This window comes from Ranitomeya variabilis, chromosome 1 (genome assembly GCF_051348905.1).
Source record: "Ranitomeya variabilis isolate aRanVar5 chromosome 1, aRanVar5.hap1, whole genome shotgun sequence".
Classification (NCBI taxonomy): domain Eukaryota; kingdom Metazoa; phylum Chordata; class Amphibia; order Anura; family Dendrobatidae; genus Ranitomeya; species Ranitomeya variabilis.
Window position 1 is genome coordinate 642,112,171 of NC_135232.1, and position 12,568 is coordinate 642,124,738.

General features: G+C 42.0%; 1 protein-coding gene across 2 annotated transcripts in view; it reads left to right on the forward strand.

The window, feature by feature from the left end:
* GEMIN2 (gem nuclear organelle associated protein 2) overlaps positions 1–12,568 on the forward strand; it is a 72,059-nt gene that overhangs the window by 2,747 nt on the left and 56,744 nt on the right. For both annotated transcript variants that reach the window (XR_013215439.1, XM_077261260.1), the window contains exons 2-3: positions 4,173–4,257; positions 6,137–6,226. Coding sequence is in view for 1 of the 2 variants with exons in the window: in XM_077261260.1 (XP_077117375.1) it covers positions 4,173–4,257; positions 6,137–6,226 (175 nt within the window). In the remaining variant the exon portion in view is untranslated. The remainder of the gene's footprint in view (positions 1–4,172; positions 4,258–6,136; positions 6,227–12,568) is intronic.

Genomic DNA, 12,568 nt, shown 5'->3' on the forward strand with positions numbered 1-12,568 from the left:
AATTCCCTCCACTATGCTGAAACATCTGGATGCTGCGGATTGGGCGCTGCGGCTGTATGCAGCATCCAATCTGCAGCCTTTCCTGACTGTGAAAACATACCCTAATTCTCTCCATATAATCCCACACAGACGGGATGATCTGAGATTTGTGAGGGCCGGACCATCACTTCCAGGACTCCTTGTTCTTCCTAAAGCCTCATTCAGACATTAGGGTTTTTTTCACGTACAAGAAAAACTGACTTGAGTTTCATCACTTTTTTTTTTTTTCTGCTGATGAGAAAAAAAAAGTTTTTTCCCTCTTATCTAGCAGTTGGTGGAAAACGGACGAGATTAATACTACACTCGGATCAATAAAGGAGATGTCTTTACGATTTTGCATGCAACACTCAGTATGCAAAAGACAAACAGCCCCATATACTATCACAGGTACAAGTGCTGTCCACAAAGGCCACGGATAACGCTCATATGCGAAAGTGATGTGTGAATGAGCCCTTAGACTGAACATTATAATCCGTGACATTTGCTGTATAGTTGAATCATAGAATCACAAAATGTTGAGTTGGAAGGGACCTCCGGAGTCATCGTGTCCAACCCCCTGCTCAGTGCAAGATTCACTAAACCATCTCAGATGTCTGTCCAGCTTCTGTCTGAAGACGTGGACCATTGAAGGAGAACTCGCTACCTCTCGTGGCAGCCTGTTCCACTCATTGATCACCCTCACTGTCAAAAAGATTTTTTTCTAATATCTAATCGGTATCTTCTCCCTTTCAGCTTCATCCCATTGCTTCTCGTGTTTCCTTGTGCAAATGAAAGTAAAGATGATCCTTCTACACTGACTGCCCTTGAGATATTTGTAGATGGCTATTAAGTCTCCTCTTAATCTTCTTTGCAAGCTAAACATTCCCAGATCCTGTAACCGTTCCTCATAGGACATGGTTTGCAGACCGGTCACCATTCTGGTAACTCTTCTCTGAACTTGCTCCAGTTTGTTGATGTGTTTTTTTTTTAAAATGTGCCCAAAACTGGACACAGTATTCCGGGTGAGGTCTGACCAAACAGGAGTAGAGGGGGATAATTACTTCACGTGATCTAGACTGTATGCTTCTGTTAATACATCCTAGAACTGGTTGCATTTTTTGCTGCTTCATCACACTGTTGACTCATGTTCAGTTTACGATCTATTAGTATACCCAAGTCTTTTTCACATGTGCTGTTGCTTAGTTCTATTCCTCCCATTCTGTATATGCTTTTTTCATTTTTATTGCCCAGATGTAGTACTTTGCATTTTTTTCCTGTTAAAAACCATTCTGTTAGGTGCTGCCCACTGCTCCAGTTTATTTATATCTTTTCGAATCCTCTCTCTCTTCTCTAGTATTAGCCATCCCTTTTTAGCTTTGTCATCAACAAATTGAATCCGTTTACCCTCAATTCATTAATCTAGATCAATACACGGCCCAGGACAGATCTTTGTTACCCCACTTGAGACATTCTCCCAACTGGATGTGCAGCCATTTACGACTACTCTTTGGGTCCTATCACTAAGCCAGTTATGAATCCACCTAACAGTTGCCTTGTCCATTGCATACTTAATCATTTTTTTTCAATAAGGATGGTGTGAGATACTTTGTCAAACACTTTGCTGAAGTCAAGATCTATTAAATCTACAGCATTTCACTGATCCACCCAGTCAGTGATTCTGTCATGGAAGGAAATTAAGTTAGTCTGGCATGACTTATTAGTTATAAACCCATGCTGACTCTGACTAGTTGCGGTGCAGCGACCTGCACCGAACGTCAAAACGACGCATGCGGAGGCATCCGCATACATCGGCATGGCCTGCGTACCTAAGGGTAAAGATAGGGTACGCATGCCGACATAGGCGGAGCTGACTGGAGGAGGTGCGGTGGTGGGCGGAGCTTCACGGAGGACGTATGCAGCCCTCCGCAGCACCTCCATCCGCAGATGTGAAACCAGCCTTAGTGAACCTAGCATAAAAGCCAAACAAAAACAAGTGTGGGATTGCACTTTTTTTTTTTGCAATTTCACCGTACTTGGAATTTTTTTTCCTGTTTTCTAGTACAAGGCACGGTAAAACCAATGGTGTTGTTCAAAAGTACAACTTGTCTGGCAAAAAATAAGCCCTCACATGGCCATATTGACGGAAAAATAAAAAAGTTATGGCTCTGGGAAGGAGGGGAGCAAAAACTCAAAACAAAAAAAAAAAGCTCCAGGGGTTAAAAATAAATAAATAAATATAAAAGTTCAAATCATCCCCCCCTTTGCCCCATTCAAAATAAAACAAAAAACAATCAAACTTACACATATTTGGTATCGCCGCGTTCAGAATCGCCCGATCTATCAATATGAAAAAAATTAAACTGATCACTAAACGGCATAACAAGAAAAAATGCAAAACCCCAGAATTACGTTTTTTTGGTTGCCGCAACATTGCATTGAAATGAAATAACAGGCGGTGAAAAGATCGTATCTGCACCAAAATGGTATCATTAAAAGCGTCAGCTCGGCACGCAAAAAAATAAGCCCTCACCCGACCCCAGATCAAGAAAAATGGAGACGCTACGGGTATCGGAAAATGACGCAATCTTTTTCTTTTTTTTTTTTTTTTTTTTTTTAAAACAAACTTTGGATATTTATTTTTCACCACTTAAATAAAAAAGAACCTAGACATGTTTGGTGTCTATAAACTTGTAATGACCTGGAGAATCATAATGGCAGGTCAGTTTTAGCCTTTGAACATTTAAAAAAAAAACCTGTTTTTGAATTGCACTTTTTTTGCAATTTCACCGCACTTGGAATTTTTTTTTACCATTTTCGAGTACATGATATGGTAAAACCAATGTGGGCGTTCAAAAGTACAACTCGTCCTGCAAAAAATAAGCCCTCACGTGGCCATATTGATGGAAAAATAAAGTTATGGCTCTGGGAAACGCGTCAACTGGGTCATGTCAATCATGTAAAGTTTTCTTTTGTATGCACTATATTTTCTTTTGAAAAGGAAAATCCAGTCCTGTTGAGCCAGACTCCATTTTTTTTTCTATTAGGCTACTTTCACACTAGCGTTTTTTTGCATACGTCGCAATGCGTCGTTTTGGCGAAAAAACGCATCCTGAAAAGTCATCTGCAGGATGCGTTTTTTCCCCATAGACTAACATTTGCGACGTATTGACACACGTTGCAATCGTCGTGCGACGGTTGCATCGTGTTGTGGCGGACCGCCGGCAGCAAAAAACATTACATGTGACGCTTTTTGGTGCCGACGGACCGCCATTTCCGACCACGCATGCGCGGCCGGAACTCTGCCCCCACCTCCCTGCACCTCACAATGGGGCAGTGGATGTGTGGAAAAACAGCATCCGCTGCCCCGTTGTTCGGCGCTTGCACAGTATGCGTCGGTACGTCGGGCCGACGCTAGTGTGAAAGTAGCCTTATCCTTGATGTGAGGCCGGCATCTGAGCCTCAGGTGGATGAGCATAGATCAACTGACTGAGCTGGAGTCAAGTCTTTATTAATGGAGTCTGTCAACACAGGAGGACTGTTGGAACCAAGCACAGGTGCAGCCCTACAGGGAAGACTGTCAGTCATTGATGGGACCGCCCACTGGACTCCTGCAGCTTACATGCACTTACTACACCAAAGATTTCAATTCATAAAATAACAAATTGTACTCAAATTTTTCCCATAAAAATGTTTATCAGTCTGACCAGGAATTTCTTCTCTAGAACTCCCTGCAGGTCAGATATCATAATCAAAATGACCGACTCCCTTGATGAGTTTTTGATGTTGCAGATTTCTTTTTGCACCAATTATGTGAAATGTGGTTATATTCGTTTTTATCACATTTTGTGTTTTGTTTTTTGTTTTTTGCTTTAAATAAAGCTGCTTTGTTTTTGATACTTCCTGGTATTTGGCTTTGACAAACTTTATTGATATAGTCATGTGCCGATTACATGCGTTAGTCTGTTTCTGCAATGGAAACACATTAAAAACGTACACATGCTCTTTTTTTTTTTTTTTTTTTTTTTGGGGGGTGGGGGGGTTCTTTAATTTTTAGTGGCCCACTGTATTGGAAATTAATGAAATCTGTGAGTTTGGTCATCCGTGCAGTTTCAGTGAAGACATATTAATGCTGTTTGTGTTTCTTCTGGCTTTAGAATTGAGGCTGCACGATGTCCTGATGTAGTCATTGCTCAGATTGACCCTAAAAAGCTAAGAAAGAAGCAAACGGTCAGTATAGCGGTAAGTACAATCCAATTACTGTCTCCCGTTAATATCTAGACATCTGCTATTGTCAATACCAAGGATCCTGCTCTTCTGCGGACCGCTCCTCCTCTTTGCTTCTTCTAAATGTCTGTCACTGGCTTCTCCCCCCCCCCCCGTGAAGACATCTTTAAGTGTGTGTGTGTACGGCCATTTTTCTTACTTATTTTGTATTGCGGACAGGTGGAAAATTGTGCTCTATTTTTACTGACAAGGAATTTCTGGACATTTGCAACCCTGATGAGAAAAAAACAAAACGCCTATGTATATATCCTATAGGGCAGGGGTCCCCAACCTGTAGCTCGGGAGCCACATGTGGCTCGCGGGCCCGTGATGTGTGGCTTGCGGCTGCCTGCCGGCTTGGTCCAATTGCACCAGGTGTAAAGAACTATTAAGAGCAGATGTCTAAATGGTGACTTTTTTGTGTAGCCCTGTACAGAAGACCAGATCTGAATGGGGGTGAGATAGGAAACCATTTTGCTTGGCATACTGCCTTGGTGTGATTTCAGTGGAGAAGCTTTGGTTATCACTATACCGGTAATGAAGGCTCTCGGTATCACTACTGTGAGTGGGGAAGGAGCTGGTTGTGGCTTGCGATCCTCTTTCATAGCTGCATGTGGCTCTCAAGGTCAGAAAGGTTGGGGACCTCTGCTATAGGGTATCCATGAGATCTACGGTAAATAGACACCTACAGATAGAATAAGGCTCTACACCAGAGCAAATGATAAAAAAATATATATTTATTTTCAAGACACAGTAAAGACCAAAAAAGGTCATAAAAACATCAGTATAGATTACAGGTGAGACTCACATAAACACAGAAATACAGGTGGACAAACCTGGCAAAATAAGCACAAAAAAAATCCAAATACAAGTGTATATATCAGGTAATGATGGGTATGTCCTGCTGCACAGGATATGTTGTCTGCTACAATGTGCAGCATAGTGCTGGTTTATATTGAGTAAACCGTGCCACTCTGTGATTTGTCATCCAGTATTCATTACCTGATATATACACTTGTGTTTGGATATTTTTGTCCTTATTTTTCCAGGTTTGTCCACCTGTTTTTCTGTGTTTGTGAGTCTCATCTGTAATCTATACTGATTTTTTTTTTTTTTATGACCTTTTTTGGTCTTGTTTTACTGTCTTGAAAATAAATATTTTTTTTTTTATCATTTGCTCTGGTGTGGACTCTTATTCTATCTGTAGGTGTTTATTAACCCTGATGAGAAGGCAAAGTGACCGAACCCCGTGGCTGACAGGTGCAGAGGATTCCATAGTCTTGCCCATTCGTACCACTCTAATCTAATTTGCTTACAGCGCAGAAAAAGTTAAGTTTATTTTATCAGTTATGCTAAGACGGGGGTGGCAAGAACAGCTTGGTGGCAGCCACTTAGAAGAAGGAAACCTGAAGACCAGTAAACACCTTCTGTGAACATAGCTGGTCCCCATCTCACTTGCATCTTCACGTCGTGCACCTTTTGCTTAGTGATATCTTGCATCATGATCAGATTTGGCTGCAGAATTCATCGGCCAGTGCTGGTTATAACGTTTCATTAGTTCTAGATGCATCGCTAGTTGCAAAGTTTGGTAATTTGATCCGAGGGTGCTTAAAATCGGCAATGCAAGTCAATGGGTCTGGGGAAAAATTCCATGATGACATTCGAGTGCAATTTTTTATTATTTTTTTAAGCAGATTGTCAGAATGGAGAAACCTTTTTTTAATTTCTCCACGTATGAGAAACACGGATGATACTTGGACCACACTCTGATCAGAATAATTGTTCCATTTTTCTGCACGTGGAAAGATCTAACGTGTGAATGACCCTTAATGATGAGATTTTCCTTTTCTTTAAGCTGTCTGGATGTCAGCCTGCTCCTGAAGGATATTCACCGAGCCTCCGATGGCAGCAACAACAGGTATCCCAGTTCTCTGCTGTACGACAGGTAAGCAAAAACCATAGACCCTGAAAAAATATGTATCTTGCTGTTTGATAGCTTAATAGAATGCTGAAAAACTTTATACACGGGAGAAAAATCAGGGGCCTTCTACCAAATCGCTGTCTGTGCAGAATTTTTTACATTTTGGTGGTTTCTGAAGTAACATGCATCTCCGTGTTGTGTTTTTTTTTTTTTTTTTTGGGGGGGGGGGGGGGGGAAATCACCTGAAAGAGTCCAGAGGGCCCCGCTGCAAAATCTGGACCTGACCGCATGCGCCTGGTTAGATGTATGGATCCTTGTGACATCCTAGATCCTATAAGGACACATGACTAGCACCCCCCCTCCCCCTTAATGTAGCAACATCCCCCAACTTGAAGTCCTCCTTTACCAATTTGGGAGTTCAGCAGGCTGCGCACGTGCAATTATATACCGGATACACTAATGCTCCAGACAGCCGTGTCATTAAGCATAAAAGGGAGCTCACATGATTAGCTTGTTAACACCCCCATTGGAAGAAGCTTGTAGGCGAAACAGGGTGGTAGCGGCGAGCTGTGGCACCTTACCTAATGTACACTTACAATATACTGATTACAGAATTCATGCACTGACCAGTCGTGGCTCCATTAATTCTGTGAACTTTAATGGGATATTTACTATTTCTATGAATGGGATACTATAAACAATTACATTATTTAGTCATTAATGTTCCTAATTTTTTTTAAATTATTTTTGAATTTTTTTTACTCCTAAAATTGGTATTTTCACAATACAAGGCACTTGCACCTTAATATATAATTTTTCTTGAAGGGAATTCATACATCCTTTTTTCCCTAATGCTGTTAATTGTGGCACAATATCTTTAGAATATGAGATAAGGCCATAATATTCTACCACTGGTCTTGCTCTGATACTCACATAATATATGTGCCTAGATTTAGCTATTATATATTTCGACTACAATTTGAAATCCTTTGTATTTTTAAAATTAATTTTAATATCTTCTCAATAAAATATTATTTTTTTGTTTGTTTTAATACTTACATATGTGTCCTTAATCCCATAAATATACTGTTTTGGTAAGTGTTGTATTTCTAAAATCTCGGAGGTCTATGTAATCACGATTGTGACTCATTGTTGTGATCATACATATGTCCCTAACACTGGCCTGTTGTTCTCCGGTTTCCTCCCACACTCCAAAGACATACTGATAGGGATTCTAGATTTGTGAGCCCCAATCGGGATAGTGCCCATGTTTGTAAAGCGCTATGGAATTAATGGCACTATATAAGTGAGTACAATAAATATATATAGGCCAGGGGACCTCCGAACTTTAGAAACACAACACTTCCCAAAACAGCATACTTATGGGATTAACGACCCATGTATGTAAATATATTAAAAAAAAAAAAAATTAAAATTTTTTTTATTGAGGATATTATTAAAATGAATTTTAAAATACAGAGGGATTTAAAATTTCAGCTGAAATACGTAATGGCTAAATCTAGGCTTGAGAAGCTCAGATGGAGACGAAACTTCGCCCAGACAAGTGGGTTGATTAAATCTTCCACATTTTCACTGAAGAAATGGAGTGCTGCCTCTTTTTTTTTTTTTTTTTTTTTTGAATTAGTATAAATCTAGGCACAGATATTATGTGAGCATCAAAGCAAGACCAGTGGTAGAATATTATGGCCTAATCTCATATATTCTAAAGATACTGTCACAATTAACAGTGTTAGGGGGGGGTGTAGGCTGTATGACGTTATATCCTGTGTAAGTAATCCAAAATGATAGAATATCCTCTGGAAGTTTCTTTTATACCGAGGAATATTCTCTCATAATCACCGGTGGAATAACTGGATCTATGGAAATCTTAACATTCTCATACCAGGACAACGATACTTAAACACTGGAGATATTGAAAAGAAAGTAGATTGTCTTGACTCTACATGACATCACTCGGCTGGATATCATCAGACCAGCAATATATTAAGGGGCTTTCAATGTAACTTTAGAACAACCTTATATTCCTATTTTATTTTTATTTTTTTTCAAGATATGTAGTATGTTTGAGAAAATGTTAAATAAGGCCTTTCTTGAGATTAGATATAAAAGACCTTTTAGGGTGCGTGTCCACGGTCCGGATTCACGGCGCTTTGGACGGAGCGCCGCCCACTTCTGTACGCGCGGTGATTCCGGATGTGTTCATTGCACACATCCAGAATCTCCGCACCCCATACATAGGGCCCTGTTATTTACCTTGCGGCGACGGAGCGTTGCCACAAGGTAAACGGGCATGCTGCGTTTTAGAAAGACGCACCACGTGTCCGTAAACGCAGGGCCACCGGATGCGTGTTCGCACGGATAGTGGAGACGGGATTTCATAAAATCCCCTCAACTATGCTGTAACATCTGGACGCTGCAGGTTGTACGCAGCGTTCAATCCGCAGCTAATTCGGATGTAATCCGGACAGTGGACACGCACCCTTTAAGGTCAACTTTCTCCAAATTCCAACTCTAGAACAATTGAACAGTCACTGACTGCCTTTTGGAAATCTGTTCTTCATTTTGTCATACTAATGCATCTCTCTTGGGCAGCGTTCACATGCAGTGGTCCCGCAGCAGCTTTTACAGTTTCCCTGCACATTCACTTAATCCTACAGCTGTTTCTCCTGCAAAATCATTTTGCTGATCATAATGGCTGCATGGTTTTGCCAGTGAAACCGCAGTTTTCCTTCCAAATTTTGTGATTGTGCAGGGAAACTGTAAAAAACCTGAGATTAAAAGCTGAATCATGAATGCAGCATTGTGATGTGAAGTTTAACTTAGGTTTTTTACATCTAAAGTATCTGGAGTATGCTTTGTGCGATTCCTCAGAATACAATACCGGTTCTACAGAATACAAGTGATGAAAGGAGCAAAGTGGTCATCTTCACTCCTGCAGCAATCGAGGGCAGTGCAGTCAGCTGTTTCTACTTCTAGCTTCTTCTGAGAAGTCAACTGAATGGACAGTCATGCTTTAAGTTTTAATAAAGCTTGGCCCTTCCTGCCCTCGGGTTTCCTGCAGACTTTGGTAACTTTTGTAGTTTAGTCCATTAAAGGTTTAGCAATCTCTGAAAAATTCAGTAGTTATTTGAAGTGATGGGCAAACCCCTGGATGTTCGGGTTTGGTGGGCTCGGACAAACAGTTTAAAAAAAAAAAAAAAAAAAAAAAGTTCGGGTACCAGAACACTACCCGAACCTGGATCCCATTCATAGGAATGAGGGGGGCCAAACACTGCTTCTGATCGGCAGTAAGATCAGTACCGTCGGTCAAAGAGCTGTGGCTCCATCGCTGAGAGGTGACAGCGTAAGCCCGTAGCTGTGATCGGAGGTTAAAAGTTTACTTCGGTCACAGGGGTCCGCTGATGGGACTACTATTCCCAATGGCCTATGCCTGCTGTCACTGATAACAGCAAGAGCAGGCGGCGGCTGATGGGACTATTCATCAGCCTGTGCTAGATTTAAATAATAAAATAAAAAAATTGACTTCCCTTGTATTTTTGATAACCATCAAGGCAAAACTAACAGCTGCGGGCTGCAACCCTCTGCTCTCAGCTTCAACAAGGATGGGTATCAAGAATAGAGGGGTTCCCACTCTGTTTTTTTTTCCAATTTTTCCAACAACGGGGAGCTTTTTGTTCTCAGGATGGCCATGGATATTGCCTCCCTTCCCCCCCCCCCCCCCCCCCCCTCCTAAAAATAGCAGGCCACAGCCACCCCAGAAAAGTCCCATCCATTAGTTGCACCAATTCTGGCACTTTGTCCGGCTCTTCCCACTTGCCCTGTAGCGGTAGCAAGTGGGGTTCATATTTGTGAGGTTGATGTCACCTTTGTATTGTCCGGTGACATCAAGCCCACGGCTTGGTAATGGAGAGGTGTCTATAAGACGCCTATCCATTACTAATCCTATAGTTACATGGTAAACAAAGACACAGCCAGAACAAAGTCCTTAATTTGAAATTTAAAAAAAACTTTTTTACTTTATTGAAAAATAAGTTATACTCACCTAACACCCATTCCATTGAAACACTCGTCTCCTGGAAAAAAGTAAAAATAAAAAAAACAATATCCCTCTCCTCTCCGTAGTTCTGTCCCACGTCATAATCCATGTCTGGGGGATAAATAGTTTCCAACCTAGACGGTGCGAAGATACGACCATCCAGGCTGAAAACCAGGGGAGAATGAGCTGCTGCGAGCTCAGCGTCAGTGACTTCATCAAGGTTACCGCAGGTCACTGAGGCTGTGTTCCTGCCCTGGCCAATGAGCTGCAGTGAGATGACCGCTCGTACCATGAGAAAAAGTAAGCGATTAAACACCCGGTGTTCGGGGTGCAGAAACTCAACAGTGATACGGACTTCCTGGTGAAGTCCGTGTTCGGATTCTGTGCCTGAACAGTAGGTCTTTGGTACGGACCCCAAACTTTACTGTTCGGGTTCGTCCATCTCTAGTTATTAGCAAAACACAGAAATTGTTGCAAAACCTCTAAGCTTTCTGACTAAACTCAATCTTTTAAGGGATTGTCCACTACTCGGACAACCCCTTCTCAATCTGTATGTTTCCACCTAAAAAAATAACACTTGTACTCACCTCAAGTGTCATTCCATTGGTGTCGGTATTGGCTCTCCCGGGCATTGTGTGACATCGTGCAATCCCTGGGGCCAATTAGCGACTGCTTCAGACGAATCACTTACAGCTGGAGGAAGTCAGAGCTGCTGCTCTCACTTTTCCTAGATGTATGTCATACATCCAAAGGCGGAGAGAGTGAAATGGCCACTTATTGGCCAGAGGGATCGTGTGATGTAACAATGTTACATGATCCCTGGGAGAGCCAATTCCGACACCACATGGGATGGGAGTACGAGTGTTATTTTATAAGGGGGGGAAACATTAGATTTAAAAAGGGGTTGTCCACTAATTACAACTCCTTCTCAATCCTTATCTGTCACCCCAAAAATCGTATATGAGCTAAGGACACCGCCATCAGGGGCTTACAGCATTCTGTAATGCTGTAGATAAGCCCCGATGAAGCCTGAAAGGTAAGAAAAACAGGTTATATTATAGTCCGGGTCCGGCGCCTCCTATCTTCAATGACATCCCCTTCTTTTCTTCCTGCGCAGGCGTACTTTGTCTGCCCTGTTGAGGGCCGAGCAAAGGCAAAGTACTGCAGTGCGCAGGCGCCGGGAAAGGTCAGAGAGGCCCAGCACCTACGCACTGCAGTACTTTGCTCTGCCCTCAACAGGACAGACAAAGTATGCCTGTGGCAGGAAGGCAAGAAGAGGACGTCATCGTATGAAGACGGGAGGCGCTGGAGCGGGACCGCCCCTGGGTGAGTATAATCTAACCTGTTTTTCTTACCTTTCAGGATACATCAGGGGCTTATCTACAGCATTACAGAATGCTGTAGATAAGCCCCTGATGACAGTGGCCTTAGCTCATATATGATTTTTGGGGTGACAGATTCCCTTTAACTGCTTGGACATTGAAGGAATTCAACCTGAAAACATTTATTAGACTTATTGTGACCTAGAAAATTTAATTTCTGAACTTTGTGAAGGCATCTAGATCCCACTGCACATCTAAGAAATAATTAACCAACAGCACTCAGGTGTTCACGGTGCGCGCTCCACAGTCCATGAATCCAAACTGGACCAATACTCACAGTAATAATGAAGAAAGGAGCAGCATCCGTATCCAGGTGAAAAAATAAAGTCTTTATTCTGCCATTTACAGGATGCAACGTTTCGGCCGGCAACCAGCCTTTGTCAAGCATACAATAGAACATCAGTGGCCTTCTTAAATAGTGTAGTGCCCAAATCTGGGCCAATCACCACAAAAGGGCGGCCTTTAATATATATCTCAAATAACGCATAGTATATACATATATTAAAAATCAATATCATAGCATCAATACAGACATATCAGAAATGTAATTAATATATAAAAACTACCTAGAAAACATGAGAATAAAAGCTAGAAAAGACATCACATAACATGAAATCCACCAATCACCTCCTTGGTTTATATTGTTGTCATAGCGACCAACATATCCTATGTAAAACGCTAACCAATTGGCAATGCCAGTAACAAGCGCGCCACATTACACTCACATAATCCATTTCTGGAGTCCAACGGCCACAGGACGCCGGCGCAAGCGCACAGGGACACCCACGTCACTGGTCACATGACCGCAACGTAGGTGAAAACCTCCGCGCACGCGCACAGCGGCAAGAGGCCGAACATTCCCATCCAAGTCACCAGATCACCAGCGCAGGCGCACATGAGGAAGGGAGGCGGTGAAGCAGGATGCAT